General features: G+C 44.7%; 2 protein-coding genes across 3 annotated transcripts in view; one reads left to right on the plus strand and one right to left on the minus strand.

Annotated features, from left to right (window-relative positions):
* LOC141116972 (NACHT, LRR and PYD domains-containing protein 3-like) overlaps positions 1-11,171 on the minus strand; it is a 46,512-nt gene extending 35,341 nt beyond the window's left edge. The window contains exon 1 of the mRNA XM_073609509.1: positions 10,974-11,171. The gene's annotated coding sequence lies outside the window, so the exon portion shown is untranslated. The remainder of the gene's footprint in view (positions 1-10,973) is intronic.
* Positions 11,172-11,257: 86 nt separating this feature from the next.
* The window catches only part of LOC141116974 (uncharacterized), a 51,224-nt gene continuing 36,249 nt past the window's right edge, over positions 11,258-26,232 (plus strand). For both annotated transcript variants that reach the window (XM_073609517.1, XM_073609518.1), the window contains exons 1-2: positions 11,258-11,406; positions 22,283-22,609. In XM_073609517.1, the coding sequence (XP_073465618.1) occupies positions 11,346-11,406; positions 22,283-22,609 (388 nt within the window). In that variant the 5' untranslated portion in view covers positions 11,258-11,345. The remainder of the gene's footprint in view (positions 11,407-22,282; positions 22,610-26,232) is intronic.

A 26,232-nucleotide genomic window follows, 5' to 3' on the forward strand; every position in this document is an offset into this window, starting at 1 on the left:
AAATGGTCTGGTGATCTACATTTCCAGCATCTGGGGGGGGAACAGCGGCTGCTCTCCGGATCCAGGGACTAGACTGGCACAGCGATCACCTTCATTGGCACACACCTTCCAACAGGTAACCCAAGCGATCCCCGGCCGATCGTGGAGTGACACCGAGCACACAGGTAGCCGATCTCTCCGGGGCTCTTCCTGTCTGTCCTGTACCCGCCTCCCGCTCTCAGTATCTCTGCCCTCCTATTGTGTATGACCGGCTCTGCAGGACTTTTTTCTGCCAAACCTGCTGCCCGCTCTGCTCACAGGAGGATAATGCACCATGTCACAAAGCTCCAATCATCTCACCACTGGACAATGAGGTCACTGTACTCCAATGGTCTCCACACTCACCAAATCTCAATCCAGTAGAGCACCTTTGGGATGTGGTGGAACGGGGAGGATTCGCATCATGGATGTGCAGCCAACAAATCTGCAGCAACTGCGTGATGCCATCATGTCATTATGGACCAAAATCTCTGAGGAATGTTTCCAACACCTTGTTGTATCTATGCCATGAAGAATGAAGGCCGTTCTGAAGGCAAAAGGGGGTCCAACCCATTACCAGCAAGGTGTACCTAATAAAGTGGCCGGTGAGTGTATACTGTACAGTCACACCAGTCCCTGCCCTCAAGAACTTACAATCTGAGGCCTCTAACTCATTCTAAGGCCAACTTACCTACCAGCATGTCTTTGGAGTGTGGGAGGAAACCCACGCAGGCACAGGGAGAGCAGGAAAACTCTGGGCATGTAGTGCCATGGTTGGGATTGGAACTGATGAAACTGAAACTAGTACTTCCAAGTGGAAGTTCTAACCACTTAGCCAATGTGCTGCCCTACACCTTTGTAGCACTTGAGATTGCCACATATGACAGATAGAGGTCGCTGGGGGGGCTATTGGACCCCAAGAATTGTAGTTACACTCCCGCTGATAACAAAAAGGGTATGACAAGGCAGACAAAATACAACTATAAAAAAAGTTAATTTAGAAAAGCTTTAGTGAAGACCCTTACTGAAAACTGAAAGTGCTGGAGACGTGAAGCCCATCAGAAGCATGTTGCGAAGCTTCCTCTGTCAGACTACACATCCTCTTCCTGTACTGTGCAGTACCATGCAGAACCACTGATAAAGTAGCACATGTAGAAAGTTTAAAAATATATATATATTTTTTTTAAATAGACCAGCATGTTAACCACTTGAGCTCTGGGAGATTTTACCCCCTTAATGACCAGGCAATTTTTTGCTATTCAGCACTACGCTATTTTAACTGGTGATTGGTCATGCAATACTGTACCCATGGGCATCCACAGAACTTTTTTCAGGGGGGGGGGCATCATTTTAGATCACCCATGCTCCGCCCCTTTTTGACAGTGTCGTGAAGGGGAGGGGCTTAGTCATTATCACATAAAGCGCAGGCATGTGCCCATCAATTGCAGCCTCATTGTGCCCATCAAATGTGGCCTGTACAGTACGGAGGGTGTACAGTATGTGTGTGTATATACAGGGGGTGGATGGTATTAATATATACAGGAAGGAAGGTGGGCGTATATAGCTGTATACAGGACAGATGATGTATATCTGCAGTCAGTGATGATGGAGGAAGGTCTCTATATACAGGAAGGAAGGTGGGTGTATACAGCTACCTGTATATAGAGACCTTCCTCCATCATCACTGACTGAAGATATACATCATCTGTCCTGTATACAGCTATATATACAGGACAGATGATGTATATCTGCAGTCAGTGATGATGGAGGAATACAGGAAGGAAGATGGGTGTATATAGCTGTATACAGGACAGGACAGATGATATGATCTTTCCAAATATCTAGCACCCCCCTCTTCACCGATCATACCTGTATTCACTCAGTCCCCCCCCCTCATCTGTATATATGTTAGGCCCCCACACACACATCTGTAAGCACACACACACAGCTCTGCTCCCCCCTCCCCCACCGTACACAAACAGCCTCCTCCCTTCACTTTTACTCACAGCCCCCACTTGTAAGGTGGTCTTCCTTCTCCCAAGTCCCATTTCCACATGTCCCTGTGAAAATACAACAGGCAGCAAAGCAAACACGAGGGGCGCACATACAGGAAGCAGCCAGAGGTGGCAGTAAAGAGCTCCGTAAGCTCGGTGACACTGATCGGCAGCAGCTGTGGAGCCGACTCGCACAAACCCAGAGAGCCACCACAGCTACAGATGCGGCCACGGCAGACCCTTGCCAATCCAGGGGGGAGGGGGTCACTCGCCCCCCCCCCTTTGCCCCTACCTGCAGACGCCAATGACTGTACCCAAATGAAATTTAAAGCAGGTAAAATAAGTATTGGACTCGTCACCATTTTTCTAGGTAAATCTATTCCTAAAGGCGCTATTGACATGAAATGTTCCCCACATGTCGGTAACAACCCATGCAATCCATACTTACAAGGACACCAAAACAAATACGTTCAGAAATGAAGTTCTGTGTAATAAAATAGAATGACACAGGGAAAAAGTATTGAACATGCTAACTGAAATGTATTTAATACTTGGTACAAAGTCCTTTGTTGGTAATGACAGCTTCAAGACGCAGGCTCCTGTATGGAAAAACGAGTCACATGCTTTGCTCAGGTGTGATTTTGGCCCATTCTTTCACACAAACATTTATCAAATCTTGAAGGTTCCTTGGACCTCTTCTATGAACTCTGATCTTTAGTTCTTTCCATAGATTTTCTATTGGATTCAAATCAGGTGATGGGCTGAGCCATTCTAGCAGCTTTATTTTCTTTCTTTGAAACCCATGGAGAGTTTCCTTAGCTTGGTATTTGAGATCATTGTCTTGCTGAAATGTCCACCCTCGTTTCATCTCTATCATCCTGGTAGATGGCAGCAGATTTTTACCAAGAATGTCTTTGTACATTTTTCCATTCATCCTTCCTTCAATGATATGAAGTTTGCCAGTACCGTATGCTGAAAAACTGTCCCACACCATGATGTTCCCACCTGCAAACCTCACTGTTGGTATGGGGGTGTTTTTGGGGTGATGTGTGGTGCCATTTGACCTCCAAACATGGTGTGTATTATGGCATCCAAAGAGTTCTATTTTGGTCTCATCTGACCAGACTATAATCTCCCGTATTTCATAAGCTTGTCTAAATGTTGTGCAGCAAACTTAAACAAGCTTCAACATGCTTTTTCTTCAGAAATTGAGTCTTGCATTGTGAGCGTGCATACAGGCCATGGCGGGTGAGTGCATTACTTATTGTTGTACCTACTAATTCCATGTCTTTCTGAAGCTCTCCACAAGTGGTCCTTGTCTCTTGGACAACTCTACTGATAATTCTTTTCACTCCTCTGTAAGAAATCTTGTGAGGAGCACCTGGTCGTGGCCGGTTTATGGTGAAATGATGTTCTTTCCACTTCCGGATTGTGACCCCAACAGTGCTCACTGGAACATTCAGAAGTTTAACCAATGCCATCAGTATGTTTTGCAACAATAAGGTTGCTAAGACCTTGAGAGAGCTCTTTGCTTTTTACCCATCATGAGATGTTTCTTGTGTGACACCTTGGTAATGAGACACCTTTTTATAGGCCATCAGTTGAGACTGAACCAGCTGATATTAATTTGCACTGACAAGGGGCAGGATTGCTTTCTAATTACTGATAGATTTCAGCTGGTGTCTTGGCTTTCCATGCCTTTTTGCACCTCCCTTTCTTCATGTGTTCAACACTTTTTCCCTCTGTCACTTGTTTTGGTGTCTTTGTATGTATGGATTGCATGGGTTGTTACCGACATGTGGGGAACATTTCATGTCAATAGCACTTTTAGAAATACATTTACTTAGAAAAATTGTGATGTGTTCAATACTTATTTTACCCGCTGTATATAATTTTTTTTCACACAAATAGAGGTTTCTTTTAGTTGAATTTGATCACCATTGGGTTTTTTATTTTTTATTATATAAATGAAAAAAGATCAAAAACTATATTTTTTGCTTTCTGCTATAAGACATATTCAATTAAAAAATAAAATAAAATCAACTTTCTTCATAAATGTAGGCCAACGTGTATTTTGCATGTTTTCGATAAAATTAAAAAAAATAAAAAATCCCAATAAATGTATATTGATTGGTTTGTGTAAAAGTTATAGTGTCTAGTGTCTGCAATATACAGTATACTGGAATTCTTTTTTATATATATATATATATATATATATATATATATATATATATATATATATATATATACTAGTAATGGGGGTGATCAACAACTTATAGTGGGACTGTGATAGTGTGGCAGGCAACTTGACACTAACTGACACTTTGTGGGAACTTACTAACTGCCACTGACATGTAGAGTGACACTAATACAGTGATCAGTGATAATACTATGAGCAGCTGTTTTTTTTTTTTGGGGGGGGGGGGGGGGGGTTGTAGTGCGGCTATACAGATATGAGGACCGGCTTTTGAGATTTTTTGTGGATGGTCACTCAAGCATGTTCTTTCATCATATGAACTACACATTAAGTGACCCCACACATTAGAGCTGTATACTGCCCTTGGGGGGGGGTTCCTGACAGCTGTGTTTAGCCCTAATACACCACTCTCTACTTTTGGGGTGGCCTGGACTCCTCTGTTGGGACTGAGCATCTCTGAACCTTTCCATCTTTCTTCTGCGAATTCCTGAAGAAGCCAGTTTTGATGAAACGTGTAGAGATCAAGACTCACATTTGGATTCCCTACTATCTGGCCCAGTAGGATCTGTTTGTAATCGGTTACGTATGCGCAGTTATGTTGTATATATTTCTGGACTAGATCTATATGGGTATACATATAGATCTAGTCCAGAACTTGGGACTGAAGTTGACATCCCACATGGATGTATGAAGTTTTTATACTGATTTTCATGATTTTTTCTTATGAATAGATTTTGTATACATTTATACACAAAACTCTAGTACTCATTTCCTTTATTTAAGGGTTATATGTGGCAATCTACAAAGTCCTTTCTTTTTCTTTCGTTTATGTTTGAGCCTGATATTACTCTACACTGTCACTGTACTAATGTGACTGGCTGAGAGGGGGTTAACCTCTAGGGGCAATCAAGGGGTTAATTGTGTTCCTAGCAATGTGTAATGTGTGCTGAGGTTTACTACAGATTGATTTGTTTCTTTTCCCTGCTTTGCAGGGAAAAGAAATAGAGGGATTATTACCTCTGTACAGAATGCTGTGTTGATTGTCAACACAGAGCTCTTGACTGTGATTGTAGATGGCCAACCAGGAGGTCCTGACCATAAATCATTGGCCAGCATCTGATGAAAGACTCCCTCTGTGTACAATCACCAGGGAGTAAGCGGATGGGGGTGCACACGCACGTGAAACCCAGAAACAGGCAGTGACATACGGGTGCCTGTAGGAGCCATCACAGTACATGTACTGCGGTGAATCGGCAAGTGGCTGAAGAAATAAAAGTGCCTGCTGCAATACTCACCTCCATTCAAATGTGTGAATGTAGAAAATGCCACATTATGGCATTACTGAGTCACTGATGGGAGAAGAAGCAGGGAGGACAGAGCTGCTGAGTCATTGTTTGAGGGGGGGAGCAGGGGGGACAGAGCTGCTAAATCATTGTTTGGAGGGGAGAGCAGGGAGGACAGAGCTGCTGAGTCAATGCTGGGAAGGGGAGAGCAGGGAGGACAGAGCTGCTGAGTCATTGCTGGGAGGGGAGAGCAGGGAGGACAGAGCTGATAAGTCACTGCTGGAAGGGGAGAGCAGGGAGGACAGAGTTGCTGAGTCATTGTTGGGGGGGAGAACAGGGAGGACAGAGTTGCTGAGTCAATGCTGGGAAGAGGAGAGCAGAGAGGACAGAGCTGCTGAGTCAATGCTGGGAGGGGAAACAGGGAGAATAGAGCTGCTGAGTCAATGCTGGGAGGGAAGAGCAGGGAGGACAGAGTTGCTGAGTCATTGTTGGGGGGGAGTAGGGAGGACAGAGTTGCTGAGTCACTGCAGGGAAGAGGAGAGCAGGGAGGACAGAGCTGTTGAGTCAATGCTGGCAAGGGGAGAGCAGGGAGGACAGAGCTGTTGAGTCAATGCTGGCAAGGGGAGAGCAGGGAGGACAGAGCTGCTGAGTCATTGCTGGGAGGGGAGAGCAGGGTGGACAGAGCTGCTGAGTCATTGTTTGGGGGGGAGCAGGGAGGACAGAGCTGCTAAGTCACTGCTGGAAGGGGAGAGCAGGGAGGACAGAGTTGCTGAGTCAATGCTGGGAAGAGGAGAGCAGGGAGGACAGAGCTGCTGAGTCAATGCTGGGAGGGGAAACAGGGAGAATAGAGCTGCTGAGTCAATGCTGGGAGGGTAGAGCAGGGAGGACAGAGTTGCTGAGTCATTGTTGGGGGGGGAGAGCAGGAGGACAGAGTTGCTGAGTCACTGCAGGGAAGAGGAGAGCAGGGAGGACAGAGCTGCTGAGTCAATGCTGGCAAGGGGAGAGCAGGGAGGACAGTGCTGCTGAGTTACTGCTGGGAGGGGTGATTTAAACTGCTGATTTTCTGCTGGAAGGGGGAGCTAAACCTGTTGTGTCCCTGTTGTGAAGGGGAGAACAGGAGAGACTGAGCTGCTGGGTCACTGAGCTCTTAAAGCATTGTTTGGGGGGAGGGGAGCAGGGGGGACTGAGCAGCTGTGTCACTGCTGAGCCGTTGCTGGGAGGTGGGGCCAGGGGAAGCTGAACTCTTGTGTCACTGCTGAGAGGGGGAGCAAGGGGGGGAAAACTACTGCATTACTGCTAGGAGGGGGAGAAGGGGGAACTGAGCTTCCGAATGACTTCCATGGGGATATGGGTCATTGCTGGGAAGGCGTACAGGATGAGTTGAATTGCTGAGTAACATCAAGGAGGTAAAGAGCAGGGGTAACTGAGCTGCCAAGTCACTACTGGGTAAGGGAGAGCAGGAGGATCTGAGCTTTTGAGTCACTGCTGGAAGCATGGGGACTGAGCTGCCAAGTCACTTCTGGGAGGGGGAAGTAAGGTAAGCTGAGGGGGGGGGGTAGGTTGAACTGAGCTGTTGAGTCACTGATAAGAGTGGGAGAGCAAGATGAGCTGTAAGCCGCTAGGTCACTGCCAAGAGGGAGAGCAGGGGCAGCTGAGCTGCTGAGTCACTGCTGGGAGGGGAGTAGGGCGAGCTTAGCTGCTGGGTAACTGCTGCTAATAGGAAGAGCAGGGGGGTTGAGCTTTTACATAGTTACATAGTTAGCCAGGTTGAAAAAAGACACAAGTCCATCTAGTTCAACCATAAAAAAAAAATAATAATAATAAAATAAAAAATATCATACAATCCCATATACCCAATCCTATACCCACAGTTGATCTAGAAAAAAAAACAGAAAAGCAGGATCCAATTTGCTACAGCAGGGGAAAAAATTCCTTCCTGATCCCAGAAAGGCGATTAGATTTTCCCTGGATTAACTTTACCTATAAATGTCAGTACCCAGTTATAATATGTACAGTTAGGAAAGTATCCAGGCCTTTTTTAAAGCAATCTACTGAGCTGACCAGAACCACCTCTGGAGGGAGTCTATTCCACATTTTCACAGCTCTTACTGTGAAGAAACCTTTCCACATTTGGAGATGAAATCTCTTTTCCTCTAGACGTAAAGAGTGCCCCCGTGTCCTCTGTGATGACCGTAAAGTGAATAACTCAACACCAAGTTCACTATATGGACCCCTTATATATTTGTACATGGTGATCATATCCCCCCTTAATCTCCTCTTCTCAAGAGAGAATAAATTCAGTTCCTCTAATGTTTCCTCATAGCTGAGCTCCTCCATGACTCTTATCAGTTTGGTTGCTCTTCTCTGCACTTTCTCTAGTTCCCCGATATCCTTTTTGAGAACTGGTGCCCAAAACTGAACTGCATATTCCAGATGAGGTCCTACTAATGATTTGTACAGGGGGGCAACATGATATCTCTCTCTGGAGTCCATACCTCTCTTTTCTCGCTTTGGAAACCGCAGCTTGGCATTGCATGAGCTTATGATCTACCAAAACCCCCAGATCCTTCTCCACTACGGATTCCCCCAGTTGTATCCCCCTAGTAGGTATGATGCATGCATATTCTTAGCCCCCAAGTGCATAACTTTTCATTTATCAACATTAAACCTCATTTGCCACATAGTCGCCCAATTAGACAGTGCATTGAGGTTTGCTTGTAAGTTGGAGACATCCTGTAAGGACGTTATTTCACTGCATAGCTTGGTGTCACCTGCAAAGACAGAAATGGTACTTTTAATCCCAGACCCAATATCATTTATAAATATATTAAAAAGTAAGGGTCCCAACACTGAACCTTGGGGTACACCACTGATAACCTTAGACCATTCAGAGTAAGAATCATTAACCACTACTACTTTTAGGTCACCGCTGGGAGGAGAAGCAGAGTGAGCTGAGCTTTTGAGAGAACAACTTAAATCACTTCAGTGCCTCTACTGTGAAGTTTGAAGACTAATTGCTCCACAATGCCTGCAGCTACAGAGATTGGGGAAGACTTGTTTTACAAGACCATTTAATATGTAAATACTTGAATGTTCATACTCCGGTCACAGATTTCCTTTACAACATATCTGTGTCAGACTTGATTGTACTTCTACATGTTTTCTGAACCCTAATGCCACGTACACACGATCGCACATTCCGACAACATAACAAAATCCATGTTTTTTTTCCGACGGATGTTGGCTCAAGCTTGTCTTGCATACACACGGTCACACAAATCTTGTCGGAAATTCCGAACGTCAAGAACGCGGTGACGTACAACACGAACGACGAGCCGAGAAAAATGAAGTTCAATAGCCAGTGCGGCTCTTCTGCTTGATTCCGAGCATGCATGGAACTTTGTGCGTCGGAATTGTGTACACACGATCGGAATTTACAGCAACGGATTTTGTTGTCAGAAAATTTGAGATCCAGATCTCAAATTTTGTTTGTCGGAAATTCCGACGGAAAATGTCCGATGGAGCCCACACATGTTCGGAATTTCCGACAACAAGCTCCCATTGAACATTTCCTGTCGGAAAATCCGACCGTGTGTACGCGGCTTTAGAGGAGTCCGGGTGTCTGCATGTAATTGGACACAAATGAAGACCATTTCTGTTCTGTTTATGTTTAAAGTATTTTTTTTTTTTGCAAACTCGTGATGTTTTGAATAAAATAAAACTGAACTTGAAACTACAGGCAGTAGCAGTATCAGTGCATGTGATCCATAGCTGGAATAATTGGCATATACAGTATGTATAGGATAGACTGTTCAGACCAACTAACCCCTAATCATCTCTCCCCGATACTAATTCATCTTCCAATCCAGAGGATATCGGTGGGCTAGAGCAAGGTTTGTGTGCTGGATTATGTTGTGATTAAATCTTACACTTAATTTAACCTCGGATTTAACTATTGCTTGTCTTAGATCTTTTTACATGCATGGAAATGATAATAGATAAACCCAATTTTTCAACAATCCATCTGATCCAGACCTGCAATCTGTAACTACATGCCTAATTTTCTTTCTTTTCCACTCAACACACACACAGGTTGGTTCCCATAGTACATACATGTTCACCCCACCTTCTCACTCAAGTGAGAAAATGCATATGTGAGAAAACGAATAAACTAGAAGAACGTTGGTGAAAAATGTTCGAAATGAGAACATTCGTTCAACTTTCTAATCATTAGTAGGGTCAAATCAACATTTGTTTTTGACCTCAGTGACGAGAAAATTTGAAGGAGGAGGATGGACTAACAAATTTCTATCAGTAAATGTGGTTTACGTTCAGGAAAGTCCATTCACTAAAAAAATCTATGGTTAAAAAAAAGTTTTTGAGAATTTCCACATGAATGTTCAAATGAATGTTCATTCAAAAATCGTCAGTCACAGTGATGGGGGTGTGTGTGTTTGAGTGCACGTCAATATGGTATATATGGTATTTAATGGTCTCCATAATTCTGGTATGTAACAATCTAAATAATCATGGTATGTAACAATCTCAATAATCATGGTATGTAACAATCTCAATAATCATGGTATGTAAGTGTCAACATAATCATGGTATGTAAGGGTCTCCAAATTTCATGGTATGTAAAGGTTTCTATAATCATGGTATGTAATGGGGTCCATAATCATAGTAAGTAACAATCTCCATAATCATGGTTTGTAAGGGTCTCCATAATCATGGTTTGTAAGGGTCTACATAATCACAGAATGTAAGGGTCTCCATAATCATGGTTTGTAAGGGTCTCCTTAATCACAGTATGTAAGGGTCTCCAAATTCATGGTTTGTAAGGGTCTCCATAATCATGGTATGCAAAGGTCTCCATAATCATGACATGCAAGGGTCTCCATAATCATGGCATGTAAGGGTCTTCATAATCATCGCATGTAGTGGTCTCAATAATCATGATATGTAATGATCTCCATAATCATGGTATGTAAGGGTCTCCATAATCATGGTATGCAATGGTCTCTATAATCATTATATGCAATGGTCTCCATAATCATGGTATGTAAGAGTCTTTATAATCATGTTTTGTAAGGGTCTCCATAATCATGGTATGCAAGGGTCTCCATAATCATGGCATGCAAGGGTCTCCATAATCATGGCATGCAAGGGTCTCCAAAATCATGGCATATAAGGGTCTTCATAATCATGGTATGTAATAGTCTCCATATTCATGATATGTAATGGTCTCCATAATCATGGTATGTAAAGATCTCCATAATCATGGTATGCAATGGTCTCCATAATCATTGTATGCAATTGTCTCCATAATCATGGTATTTAATGGTCTCCATAATCATGGTATGTAAGGATCTCCATAATCATGGTATGTAATGGTCTATTACATTTTGCTCTGCTAAATGGTGTCCTTTTATCCCATGTTAAGATTGAAGGGTATGTTCTACAACCATGTATGATGCTTACCTACTGTATTGACTCCATCTGCCCTGACCTAAGTGTACCAGTACCAGTGCAGATTATTGACTTCACCTTTTTTCCACTCTGGACATAACGTCTGTGTCCCTCTCTGGCACTTCCACTTGGGACCAGGTCCAATGGTCTGGATCAAAATCCAACACAGAAGATGTGAGGTCACTTGAGTACCAGTAGGCAACTAAAGCCCAGAAGAGACAGTAGCCACTAAAAGAAAAAAGACACAAAGCCAACAATATAAATAACCCTTAGTCCAGCCCTCATGGTTTATAATCAGCAGTTGTCCTGCTTTCCAAAACAAGTTCCTTTTTCGATCTATGTAACAGTATAGGATTGCTTTTCAGCTCACCACAAACTCACCCAATGATCTGGAAGAAGATGCTTCATCTGTTCTTGGGCTTCCTTTTCCTTTATCTCCAAAAATGTGAGTTGCTTTTGTATTTTGGTTTTCTTTTACAAAATGTAGCATTGTACCTGAAGAAAATGATTGATACATTAGCACAATAATATGCCTAGAAAATACATTGTTACCTATTCCTACACAGTGATTAAGTAGTTTGAGAAAAAATTCAAACAAAAAAAATACAAAAATTGGCAATTTTAATTGTGGCTGACAACTGTGGAAGAAATTGCTTCTTCTAACTTTTATTTATTCAGAAGTAGGCACTTTAGAATGGGTTTAATTTAAGGCGATAAATTCCATATACATTTTGTCCTTTTCATTTTTGTGTTATTTATTTTATGTAACATTTTTCTGTACACATTACAAATCCTAATTTATTTTTTGTAAATGTGATGCAAAGTGTATTGCACTGACATCCAATTCTAGTTCAGTCAGGTAGTCAGTATACAAAAATCAATTAATTAATTCATACTTTTTGAAAATTAACAAACACAAATTTTAAAAAATTCTTTAAAAATCTGGTCTTCATTCCAGACCCAAACCCCACATAAGGATCAATGCCAAGAAATAGTCTTAAAAACATTGTATGGCACCATATAGGCAACTCAAAGGCATAGGGCAGCATAGTGGCTTGGTGGTTGCTGCACTACTGCTCTGTAACAGTAGGATCAGGGGTTCAAATACCGATCATGGCCAGGGCCTGTGCCACCACTAGGCAAATTAGGCAGCTACCTAGGGCACCTGGCCACTGGTGTTCATACTCTCTTCTCTCTGTAGCAAGCAACTAATTCTCAGTATCAGCAGACTACCGCCACTCTGTTCGCACATATTGTCAGAGGTGCAGCAGTGGCGGAGGACTGTATCTGTGTCCCAACTCCTGAATGAATGGAAGCAAGCAAACATTCAATTGATGGGCACTGGTAGACTGCATTGATGGGCGCTGGTGAGGCTGCATTGATGGGCACTGGTGAGGCTGCATTGTTGGGCGCTGGTGAGGCTGCATTTGATGGGCGCTGGTGAGGCCGCATTTGATGGGTGCTGGTGAGGCTGCATTTGATAGGCGCTTCATTTAAAAGGAGGGGTTTACATGGGATGGGGAAAGTGGGTGGAGTCAGGGGTGGAGCCAAGGGGGGCGGCAACATGAGGTTTAGCCTAGGGTGTCAAAAATCCTTGCCCCAGCTCTGATCATGGCACTACCTGTATGAATCTTTCTTGGTCTTTCTGTGCTTGCATGGGTTTCTTCCCACACTGTAAGGATGTGATGGATGGTTAATCAGCTCCTGATTTTTTTTTCGGTTGCCTATATTCTGCAGGTGGGCTTTAAATTTAGCCAAACCATTTGTAGATTGATAAATGTACTCCTGTGACCCAGAGCCAGATAATAGTGGGCTATTTCCCGCAATCAGCTAACGGGGTAGAGTATATAATATGTATATAATAGTATAATAGTGTAGCCTTATCAGTGACCATCAGTGCTGCCTCATCAGTGCAGCCCCATCAGTGCAGCCTCATCAGTGCCTATCAGTGCAGCCCCATCAGTGCATCATATCAGTGCCCATCAGTGCAGCCTCATCAGTGCCGCATATCAGTGCCCATCAGTGCATCATATCAGAGCCAATCAGTGCACCCTCATCAGTGCCGCATATCAGTGCCCATCAGTGCAGCCTCATCAGTGCCTATCAGCGCAGCCTCATCAGTGCATGCCCATCAGTGCAGCCTATCAGTGCCCATCAGTGCAGCCTCATCAGTGCCTATCAGTGCAGCCCCATCAGTGCAACATATCAGTGCCCATCAGTGCAGCCTCATCAGTGCCGCATATCAGTGCCCATCAGTGCTGCCTCATCAGTGCCTATCAGTGCAGCCTCATCAGCACACATCAGTGAAGAAGAACTTATTTGTAAAAATTGTATAACAGAAACAAAGAAAAGGGTTTTGGGTTTTTTCATTTGTTTAGCAAAAAATAAAAAAAAACACTAGTGATTAAATACCACCAAAAGAAAGCTCTATTTGTCTCAAAAAACGCAAAAAAAATCATATGGGTAATAAAAGTGTTGCATGACCATGCAATTGTCATTTAAAATGCGACAGAACTAAAAGCTGAACATTTCCCTGGGTAGGAAGGGGGTGAAAGTATCCAGTTATTGAAGTGGTAAAAAAAAAACTGAGTTTTGCTTTTGATGCGCCTTAAATTTATTTTGCTGATTTAAACTAAAAATTAATTTAGGCGTTAATGTTGTTAAACAAAATGCTACATTTATTTCCTAAATCAAGAGAGAGAACGGCATTGGGTCTTCAGCAAGCTCCTTGGAAGAGACCAGGAACTTGTTGATAAACAGTAAGTTGCTGAGTTTGCTGATGTCTAGGAGACGCTCAGGCGCTATGGATGTGGAAAGCTGCCAATACAACAAAACACATTTCCCCAACCAAACACATCAACACTTTTCTTGTGAAATGGAATTGGTTCTCCCATAATAACTAATATTGGCCAAATCTGTAGATTGTTTCAAAAAATGATTTTCTAAATTAATTTTCTAAATACACAAAATATAACCGGATAATTATATTTATAAGAAATAACACCGTGGACCAGCCTTTCCCAACCTTTTCAACACAGAGGAACCCTTGAAATAAGTTTCCGATCTCAGGGAACTCCCGCTAAAAATGACGATATTTGCAACCCATAATACATTGCTGTGATGGTCAATGGGAAGAATGCTCCTTACACTTGTTGTCATTTGGAAGAATTTCCCCCTTAGGCTCTGTTTCCACTAGTGCGACTTTTCATGCGACTTGGGACTGAAAAGTCGCATGACAAATTGTATCCCATGATTTCCAATGAGTACCGTTCATATCTGTGCGACTTCAAGTCGCAGCGACTTCAAAGTAGTCCCTGCACTACTTTGGTCCCACTTTGATGTGACTTGAGGTCCATAGATACAGGCATTGCTTCAAATCGCGGTAAAAAGTCGCGGTAAAATCGCGGTAAAAAATCGCGGCAAAATCGCGCGACTTTGGGGACGCAATAGTGGAAACATAGCCTTACAGATAACTAAAAAGATCAATGGTGTGAGTGGGAACTTATCTGAGAGGCAGAAATTGCTCATTGTTCAAGGAACCCCTAGCAACCTCTGGAGGAACCCTGGTTGAGCAACCCTGGTGTAGATGGTTGATCTGGGGAATATTCGATTGCCCTTGGGGATGAGAAACTTTGTTGGGGCAAATTGAACCAAGCTTTTTCCCCTTCCTCTGGATTAATTGCAGGTTTAGGGATCTGATTATGCAATGTGCTTTTAATTATTTATTTATATATTTAGATCTTTTGGTTAAACACAGTGATCATATGTCTTATTTTCAGCTTGTCTATGTTACAGCCGCCTCTTTACCTGATTGGTAGTTTATATATTTCTTTCAGTACTCCCTTCTTTTATTTTGCAACTAGAGATGAGTGCAACTGGGGGTCACAAGGGGGGCAGACTGGCTAACCAGGAGTTAGTTGTAACAGCGAGGGCTAGGAAGTGGCATTGGCCATGGAGGAGAGTAATCTTGGACAGGCAGGATATTCATTGTTGGGAGAGTCCAGTGTGCCCACATGTACAGCATGTCAGAGGGCTGAGTCTAAGAAACTGCCATACCCTCATCAGAACTTCTGAGGGCGAAGTTGGGTTTTGCTGCAGATGACTCCCAGGTTGCAGCCCTCTGACTCACTTGAGCAAGCAAATACAGGGAAGTGAGTGCAGTAAGCGTCCCTTGCAAAACAGAGATGCTGGGGTCACAGGTCAGTATGTAGGCAAGTGCAATCTAAATTCTCCACTGTAGGTGGCACTCCTCCTGCAAATGGGGTGGAGGGGGAGTCAAGAGGAGCCTAGTTCCTCTATGGTTTCCTCGGTCACAGGGAGGAAGCTATGCGATTGGATGCTGGCACCCCATGTGACTTTGGTGGCCATCTTGGGTCAGGCAGAGTCAATTTAAGACCCTGGCTCCTGGGATTGATGTGCATTTTGCAGGTGGCTAGTGTATGGACAGATCACCAATCTGTCAGGGACAGTACTTAGAGGATAGGCTGGATGGCACTGGGAACACTGTAGGTAGGGAGACTACACTGGAAGTCATTGGGAGACACTTGGAAGACTCTGCCTGAATTGACTCTGCCTTACCCAAGATGGCCACCAAAGTCACATGGAGTGCCAGTATCCAATCGAATAGCTTCCTCCCTGTGACCGAGGAAACCATAGAGGAACTAGGCTTCTCTCGACTCCCCCCCCATCTGCATTGCGGAGGAGGAGGCATGCCAACTACAGTGGAGAATATAGACTGCACCTGCCTACATACTGACCTGTGATCCCAGCATCTCAGTTTTGCAAGGGACCCTTACTGCACTCACTTCCCTGTATTTGCCTGCTCAATTGAGTCAGAGGGCTGCAACCTGGGAGTCATCTGCAGCAAAACCCAACTTCACTGAGAATATAAAGGGTCCAGCTGCCAGCACATGGATGCATTCCTAGAATTCCAAGCAACAAGTGTGCTGGCCCTGTAAGACAGAGCCTTGTCATGGAAGACAGAACCTGGCCATGAATTAGTTAAGGCGCTGGAGGCCCCTGTTTGCCTTTACACCAATGGCCTTATCTTGATTGCTGACACAGATGCTGCTGATAACTCTCCTAGTCCAGCAATTAGCTTCCCTACATAGATTCACACAGAAAAGCCTTATTTGAGTCTATTAAAATGGAAAATTTATATCAAATACTTACCGTAATTTTCCTTTCCTGATGGACTCCATGGCAGCCTACGTATGGGTTAATCCCTCCTCTCATACCTCATAGGACCCCACTCCCATAAATCTTTGCTTCTACCCAGAGACCGTGTTCCGTAACTTAGCCTACTCCAGCAAATGGGAGGGAACTCCTGCTGCCATGGAGTCCATCAGGAAAGGAAAATTACGGTAAGTATTTGATATAAATTTTCAGTTTTCCTGACAGACTCCATGGCAGCCTACATATGGGAAATGACTAGCCATACACTCCTGGGTGGGAAATTGCTGGTTCAAAGAAAAAAGGTTTATTTGGCACCGTCAACAGACAAGACATGCAAACCAAAATTAACCGAAGACAAAGAAGCCGGTTCTACGCAATAGTGCGTCATAAATGTGTTGATTGATGACCAAGAGGCCGCCTTGCAGATTACTTCCGGGGATACATGACGGGAAGCTGCCCATGACGTAGAAACTCTCCTGGTAGAATGAGCGGTCACCGCTTCTGGGGGAGCCAAACCCTTAGCTGTATAAGCCTCTTGTATAGCCTGAACGATCCAAGCTGCAATGATTCTGGAGGAAGCACGCAAACCCTTGTTCTTTCCTTTGAAATAAACGAACAAATGATCGGATTTTCGAAAAGAGGCAGTGGCTTGAAGGTACTGCCTTAAAACTTCTCCCACATCCAAAGGATGAATACTAGAGTCCTCAGTTGTCCGAAAAATTGGAAGAACAATCTCCTGATTCTCATGGAATACAGATGTTACCTTAGGATTTGATCCTAGCATAGGAATCAAGACCACCCGGTCAGGGAAGAAGGTGAGGAATGGTTCTTTATATCCTAGAGAACTGATCTCGGAGACCCTCTTGGCCGATGTTATGGCCACTAGGAATACAGTTTTGAGAGAGAGATCTTTAATAGTTGCCTGATCCACAAGTTGTATTTCTTTTTCCGAAAAGAAATCCAGGACAAGAGGAAGATCCCACTTGGAAAATCTCAGTTCTCTCTGAGGTCTGATCCTTATTGCTCCCCTGAAGAACTGCCTCGTAAGAGGATGTCTGGCCCAGGATATACCCGTGAAGGCAGAGATAGCAGAAACCTGAACCCGTAGAGAACTTACTGATAAGGATAGATCCAGGCCTGTTTGTAAGAAACCTAGAATATCCTGAATCCTTGGGTCAGTACAGGAACCGTCAGTGGTGGAAACATAATCTGCAAATTTCGACCAAATTCTTTGATAAACTCTATTCGTACCTGGTCTTCTGGCATTCAGTAGAGTTGAAATAGCCGCACTTGGACATCCTAGGGCTTCCAACCTTCCCCTCTCAAGAACAAAGCCATCAGATGGAGCTGGGATGGACATGGGTGAAGAGATGTCCCCTGTAATAGGAGATCTGGTCTGGATGGGAGAGGAATTGGATTCCGGAAGCTGAGTTGTAGTAAGAGGGGGAACCACGGTCTGTTGGGCCAATATGGAACAACTGCCACTACTTCGACCTCTTCCCACCTGAGCCTGGATAGGAAACGTAGAATGACCGGAACTGGTGGAAAGGCATAAGCCCTGTGGAATCTCCACTGGTCCGTCAGGGCATCCACTCCGAAAGCCTGGGGACAATGACATCTCGTGTAGTATTTTTCTATTTTGTGGTTGCAAGGGGACGCAAACAGGTCCACTTCCGGTGTCACTCCCAGAGATAGGATCTAACTGAAGACTTCCGTGTGGAGAGACCACTCGTTGTTGTCCAGGACAAACCTTGAGAGAAAGTCTGCCTGGACATTTTGAACTAGATAGACAGCCGTCAGATTTGATAGGTTCGTCTGAGCCCAGGACATGATTGGACTCACTTCCTTCAGTAAGAAGAGACTGCGTGTGCCCCCTTGTCTCTTGATATAAGACACCGCTGTCGTGTTGTCTAGCCTCAGGAGGACTGAGGCCCCTGATGTTAAGTGGAGAAAGGCTCGTAGCGCACAGAAGGCAGCTCGAAGCTCCAGGACATTCGAAACGACACCCCGGGATGGGAAATCCCACTTGCCCTGGGCTATCTCCGTCAGGCAAAGAGCGCCCCAGCCTCGGCTGCTGGCATTCGTTGTCACCGTGATCCAGGAAACAGGTGCTATGGAATGGCATTTGGGGAGATTCTTCCGCTGCAGCCACCAGGGGAGACTCTCCCGCATGGACGGGGTTATCCGGACAAGATGGTCTCGAGATCCCGGATCTCACTGTTGGAGAAAACCCTTCTGAAAGGGGCGCATCCTCCATTGTGCCGATTATCCTGAGACACTGAGAAGCTCTGAGTAGGGGTGATGACATTGCCAGATGAATTCTGTTCCGAATCAAAGGGATTTTCTCCAGAGGCAGAGAGATGGTACTCTTCATCGTGTTGAACTGGGCTCCGAGGAATATCAGAGACTGTGTCGGATCTAGATGACTTTTTTCCCTGTTCAACAGCCAACCGAACTCTGTCAGGGTAGAAATGACCTGATCTCGGTGTGACAATAGTTGATCCCTGTCCTGCGAAAGCAAGAGTAGGTCATCCAGGTAGTGGTGTAATCGGATACCCCTGACTCTGATCAATGCCACAACGGCCAGTAAGAGCTTTCTGACCTACTGCAAAACGTAGGTACTTCTGGAAGTCTCTTGCAATCGGTACGTGAAAGTAGGCATCTTTCAGGTCTATGGAGACTAGCCAATCGCCTGGTTATATTGTCTGACGAATTGTTAGCAGTGTCTCCATCTTGAATTTTTCCTTCTTGATGAAGGAGTTCAGGTGTGTCAGGTCGATTACTGGCCTCCAGGAGCCACTCTTTTTGAGGACCATGAAAAGGGGGAATACACCCCTTGAAATCTTTCTTCCGAGGGCACCGGGATGGCAGCCCCTTGAGCTATCAGAGAATCCGTGTACGACAGAAGAATTTGTTTCTTCTCTTCCAGGTGAGGAAGGACTGTGGGAACAAACCGCTGTAACGGTGGACTGCAGAACACCCACGAATGGCCTGATGAGACTGTCTTGACCGTCCAGTAGTCCCTGATCGAAGCTGCCCAGACGTGCTGAAAAAGGAGTAACCGAGCCCCAACTTGCTCCGCCTGGATAGGCTTCATATCAAAAGGACTTAGAAGCCTCCCATCCACAAGAAGAGGTTGTCTTTGAGGACTTCTGGCCAGAAGGTTGATTTCTCTTCCAGTTCTTCCTGAAATCGCGACCCAGCCTATAGCGGCGGGCATCTCTAGCGTGTTCTTGATCTTGCCTGGGTTGAGGTCTTCTCTGACCCAAAAGGCGACGATCCTGAGGTAAGAACCCTGACTTACCCCCTGTAGCACGGGTAATGGCGGAATCAAGTTTGTTCCCAAAGAGGGAAGAACCCTCAAAGGGAATTCTACACCAAGCCTTTTTAGAGGCAGGATCCGCAACCCACGGGCGCAGCCACAAGGCGCGCTTGGCTGTGACTGAGGAAAGCATGACCCATGCCACTAGGAGGATAATATCAAGGAATGCTTCCCCTAAGAAGACTGACGCCAGTTTCAGTTCATGGATTGGTGAACTCTTGACCAATTCTTCAGACACACTTGCTAAAGCCGCATCCACATCATCCGACCAGGACTCCATAGCTTTTGACAGAGCTGCGAGGGCTAAGGCTGGTTTACAAGCCATACCCGCCGTGATAAAGATGCATTTAAGATCAGTATCGATCTTCCTCTCCAGACCATCCTTGAATGAAACGGTATCTTCTAGAGGAAGGGTGACATGCCTCACCAACCTCATCAAAGCAGCATCAATGAGCGGAGCCAACTCCAGATGCTTTACCTCTTCACTCTTAAACGGATACATCTTAGCCACTTTGGAGATTAGCGAGTTCTTCCTCTCAACTTTACTCCACTCATCTGAAATGATTTCGCCAAGCTCTCCCAGGAAGGGAAAATTTGGGCGATCCTTCTTGAGATGTTTGAAGTATTTCCTCTGTTTAGAGGGTGCTTCTACTGGTTCTTCCCATCTCAATGCGTCTTTAACCGCCTTGACCAACCGTGGCACCAGGGAAAAATCAAAACCCGCGCCAGGATCATCCAGCTCAGCCTCGCTTTCCGAGGATCCACTTAAGGAGGGACTGCGTCTAGAGGGACCAGGAGCCGCAAGGTCGACCCCGCCAGGAGCTAGCACTGGAGCAGAAGGAGAGATAGCTGACCGATTGGGATCCGTTCTGATCAGGGATTCCTGAACCACTTTTCGGACCAGAGCTTCTACCTGCTGGTCTCCAGCTCCTCTTTCTTTTGCAGCTCGGGAATAACATAACTCACAGAGGGATTTACCCTCTGGGACCTGAGCTTTACATCCCCAGAAAGCTCTTTTATCAGAGCGGCTAGAATGACGGTGGGAGTGACGCCCAGATGTAGACTTGGGCTCTTCACTAAGGCGCCTAGAAGCTGATCTAGTACGCCTGGAACTTGAAGATTGTTTTTGATGATGTGATCTGGAACGATCGGCATCTTCACGTGCTGAGGGCCTGTGTTCAGACCTAGAGGGGCTGTGGAGAATAAAAGGAAATAAACAGGATCCAGAAAGAAACAATCCCAAAACAGTCAAGCAGAAGGAAAAAACAAATTCCTACCTGCAGCGTAAGGGTTGGCCACTGGGGGGCGGTGACACGTCCATAGCAGAAAGCCTGGTAACTGTAATGAACATCTCCAGTCAAACACAGGAACAACAGAGAGAGGGAGAGGCTTGGACAGCCAGCAACCTAGCCTGCTACCTTGCCAGAGATCAGTCACTGCACCAGGAAGCCGCCGTTTTCACCCGCAGTCATCCCAAGTAATAGCTGTATTCTGACAGCTATTTAAACTTGGCGCCGCCGATGACGTCACCGCGCCCCAAGCGTCGTCAAGCGGGGCTCGCGCGCATGCGCGACCGCCGCCATTTTCCCGGAACTGCGCACGCGCGAACCAAACCTCGATTTTAGACGAGGCTCGCAGATGCGCAGGGAACCCGGAAGACGCGGCGGACTGGGACGCAGATGCGTTCCAGCCGCCATGGAGGCCAGGAAAAGAGACACAGAAGAAAAACGCCACATTACACACAAAAACTGCTGCCATATATGAAAATAATAATGCAATATACGATACCACCGCACGATCCTGGTCCAGCCTGATTCGGGAACGAACATCCACAGCACGGCCGGGCTTTAATAAGGGGGGCCTCCTGCTAATAGCAAGGACGTTTGGCCCAGTTGCCGCTTGCCTGCCAATGGCAAGGCTAGGAAGCTCTTCATGGCATCGCATAAGCTGCCCGTATCCACCCTGCTAATAGCTGGGACTGCTGGACTCCAGAACCGCCATCAGAACCACCGTGCAACCAGGACCGGACCGCAGAAACTTTCATAAGGTAAGATACACCTTGGTCCTAGGAGGAGGACAAAAAAGGAACACGGTCTCTGGCTAGAAGCAAAGATTTATGGGAGTGGGGTCCTATGAGGTATGAGAGGTGGGATTAACCCATACGTAGGCTGCAATGGAGTCTGTCAGGAAAGTTTCTTATCTTAACTGAAGCACTAATGAAAGGGGAAGTTTTTCTGACCCTCAAAACATGTTGGTTGTTTTTTTAGTGTAAACCAAAAAAATTATTTTGACTCTTTCATCCTTTGGTCTGGCACCTTCCATTGGTGTGGGTTTTTTTTCTGATCATATGAGGGAAAAGAGCTGTTGCTGGAGTGTGGAACTGGTGAGTGCAATCATTGGAACATTTTGATATAACTTTACCAAGTCGTTTAAATGCATTGGAGACAGTAGGAAGGTTGAACCAATGTAAATTTTTGGTGGCTTATTAAGTTGTAATGGGCTTTAAATGACCTCTTATGGTTGGTGAAGCTCCTTAAATTATCCTGAACTTGTTGTTGCACCAAATGACACCAACCCTTAACCCTTTTGTTAACCCTAACTGTAACAATAATGGTAACCCTAACCCTTTATTAACTAAGCCATGTCATACAGTGCCAAATTCAGGAAAAGTGCCCACACATCCCTAGCTATAATGTCATGTTAACATCACTCTAAGTGAGACCATGCTGTGGGTTGTTGTCTGTAGTACTCAGGTATGTGCCCAGATATCTTGCCCTAGTAAATGAACAACTATCTAAGACTTTATCTGTTTTACCCTTATCAGGTATATTATGTGACCATCTTTGTGGAGAAAAAAGGACTGTGAATGGTACCGAGGGCCAAGATGTCATCCTGAGAGTGGAACACAATGGAATAATGGGTGATATCACTTGGCTATCAGCTGGACGCCATTTTGCCACCACTGGAATGGGCGGCTTTATTATGGTCCGGGATAAACGCTACAGAGGGAAAGTGTACGCCATAACAGATGGGTCGCTGAACATAACAGGGCTGGCCAGAGAAGACCAGGGGACTTACACAGCAAGTACACTAAGAAATGCAACAACCAAGACCCAACTATGTGCTCAGTACTACGACCTTCGAGTGTACAGTAAGTTACATTACAGCTATAGTTACAACTAAAGTCTTGGGGCTTTACATAGTGTCCAGGTTATAGTTTTCACATGCTATGGACAATTGTCCCATCCTACCTTGGGTCCATTACAGCTCCTTCAGTGTTACCATTGATCTGTTGGTACCTTACCAAGTCATTGGAGTTTGGAGGATGGTCTTCTCTAAGCAGAGCCATGGTTGTGCCATTTACAAAGAAATCCAGATAAAAAATATAAAAATGCAAAAAAATATGGAAAAGGGGGTCGAAATTTGCTCCACAGGTGGCCTTGATGCTACCCTCTTGCCCAACATCCTTTGATTATAAAAATCCAAGAAGCTGGAAAGAAAATGTTCAGCCAGATAGCCATCCAATCAGATGCATTCTGTATAGCCCTGCAGACTGATAAATCTAAACACACGATCGCACATTCCGACAACTAAATCCATGTTTTTTTTCCGATGGATGTTGGCTCAAACTTGTCTTGCATACACATGGTCACACAAATGTTGTCGGAAATTCCGAACGTCAAGAACGCGGTGACGTACAACACGTATGACGAGCCAAGAAAAATGAAGTTCAATAGCCAGTGCGGCTCTTCTGCTTGATTCCGAGCATGTGTGGAATTTTGTGCGTCGTAATTGTTTACACACGATCGGAATATCCGACAACAGATTTTGTTGTCGGAAAATTTGAGATCCAGATGTCAAATTTTGTTTGTCGGAAATTCCGACGGAAACTGTCCGATGGAGCCTACACGCGGTCGGAATTTCCGACAACAAGCTCCCATCGAACATTTGTTGTCGGAAATTCCGACCGTGTGTACGCGGCATAAGAGTGTACGGCCAGCTTTATAGCAAGAGTGCCTGCCCTAAAACCAGAGGAAAGAAATGGTGTGATTGAAAAGATTGCCTCCTTTATTTATTATGGTCAGGACTAAAAACAACATTAGTTTAGCCAGGTATATATAAACTATTTCATATATTGCTTTTGTATCTGTATAAGTAGCTAGCAAGTTATAGTTCTTAACTTCTTTTCACAAGTTTCTCAGGCTCTTTTTACCTGCTTTTCTGAAATGACCCTGTTTTTATTGAGCTCAGTAGCTCAAGCTAAAATTCACAAACACAAGTGAAGGATTCAGATAAGTGATTCCTCTCCCTCCCCGCAGAACTTTTTTTTTTTATGAAGTGTCAATGACAGAGAAACAGTCTTAAAGTAAACAGTTTCTTCTAAGGTCTCTCTTTAAAAACCCATAGTGGTCTACCCTGTAATAAATGTTTACATATATATAAAACTGTGCTCTTTTTCAACCTTATGGTAATAGTTTGGCAAAGACCCTTTTCTGTTCCAGCATGACTGTACCCCTGTGTGTAAAGCCAGCTCCATTATAGACATGATTTGACGTTTGGTGTGGAGTTTCTCAAATGTCCTGCACAGAGCCCTGACCCGACCTCATCCCTACTGAACATCTTTGGGATGAATTGCATATGTTTGTCTTTCATCACAAACACAATGCATTCAGATTAGCTGTATAGGGTGCCCAGAACTGGGTGACCATGAAAATGTGTAAAAAAAAAAAAAAAAAAAAAGGGTAAGGGCACCTGAAATAAAGTCTGGTTTTAGCCTGGCAGGTGTTCACCTCCCCACTGTGTCCCTGCTGTAAGAATACCAATACACATGTCAGGTGTGCTGAGCCAGAAGCACTGGGGAAAGTAAACTGATTTTTTATAACATGTTATAGTAAACATTTTAAGTATAAATATTATGTAGTAATACAATTAATATATTACTATATACTGTATATATATATATATATACAGGGCTCAAAATTTCAAGCCTAAGCTACTAGCCAGGTCTTAAGGGTTACTCGCCACCAGATGCCCCACCCAACCCCAACTATGCCCCGCCCCTAAACACACCCTCATAAATGATCTCATGAAATGACACTTAAATGTTTTATGCAGAAGTAAGTTACAAAAATAAATATTAACAACAACTTTATCAGTGCCCCCCAGCACAGCACAGCCTCACCAGTGCCCATCAATACAGCGTGACCAGTGCACATCAATACAGTGTGACCAGTGCACATCAATACAGCGTGACCAGTGCACATCAATACAGCGTGACCAGTGCACATCAATACAGCGTGACCAGTACACGTCAATACAACGTGACCAGTGCCCATCAATACAACATGACCAGTGCCCGTCAATACAACGTGACCAGTGCCCATCAATACAGTGTGACCAGTGCCCGTCAATACAGCGTGACCAGTGCCCATCAATACAGCGTGATCAGTACCTGTCAATACAGCATGATCAGTGCCCGTCAATACAGCGTGACCAGTGCCCGTCAACACAGCGTGACCAGTGCCCGTCAATACAGTCTCACCTGTGCCTGTCAGTACAGTCTCACCTGTGCCCATCAACAAAGTCTCACCTGTGCCCATCAGTACAGTCTCACCTGTGCCCCTCAGTATAGTCTCACCACTGCCCGTCAGTACAATCTCAAATGTGCCTGTCAGTACAGTCTCACCTGTGCCCATTAATACAGTCTCACCTGTGCCCATCAGTACAATCTCAAATGTGCCCCTCAGTACAGTCTCACCTGTGCCCCTCAGTACAAACCTCCTCATCTGGCACATTTGATAGAACACTGGTCCAATGCCGGGAAGCGGGACTGTGTGACGTGAGTGGCGCCATCATTTTCCACTCGCAAAATGCAAGTAGGTGAGTGGAAAGTATATATATATATATATATATATATATATATGGCTTTTTTTTCCCAGAGAATTGGTACAGGAACTCCTGCCTTCTGAGTCACCCCTTGAGTCCGCCCCCTACCCACCCTCGAGGAGCATTCCTTGATTCCATCCTTTACCTACCTCCCAGTACCATCCCTTTTAGAGAATACAGAATCAAGTTTCATTTTGTGGTGCTAAATATTTTGTATGGAATATGTTAATTATAGCAAGAAAGTCTGTAAAATAGATCTAGCAACAATGGACACCCCAGCAACAATAGATCTACCATAGCAACAATGGACTCCCAACAGACAGCATCAATAGACCTTCCAGCAGCCAACAACATTAGACCCCTCCCTCAACAGTAGATCCCTCCCAGCAAAGAATGACCCCCCTGCAACATAAGATCCACCCCAGCAAAAACAGATCCCCCAACAGCAACAATAGATTCCCTAGTAACCAGCATCAATAAACCCTCTAGCAGCCAGCAAAAAAGACCCCTCCCTCAACAGTACACCCCTCCCAGCAACGACTGACCCCCAGCAACAATAGATCCCCCACGAGCAACAGAGGAACTCCCCAGCAACAATATAGCCTCTTCCTCCACAAAAATAAATCCCCTCCAGCAACAATAGATTCCCCAGCAGCCAGCATCAATAGACCCCCCCCAGCACACCCCAGCACCTTTTGCCATTAAATATATTCAGTTCTCGAGGTGCCGGAACTGCGTTCCCCCGTGTTCCTGCAAAAAAAAAGAAGCCATATATATATATATATATATATATATATATATATATATATATATATATATATATATATAAAATAAAATTCACACATTTGTTTAATTAAATGCAATTTGGAAATAGTGTGAACGATGTAT

Source organism: Aquarana catesbeiana, linkage group LG13 (genome assembly GCF_042186555.1).
Source record: "Aquarana catesbeiana isolate 2022-GZ linkage group LG13, ASM4218655v1, whole genome shotgun sequence".
Taxonomy (NCBI): Eukaryota; Metazoa; Chordata; class Amphibia; order Anura; family Ranidae; genus Aquarana; species Aquarana catesbeiana.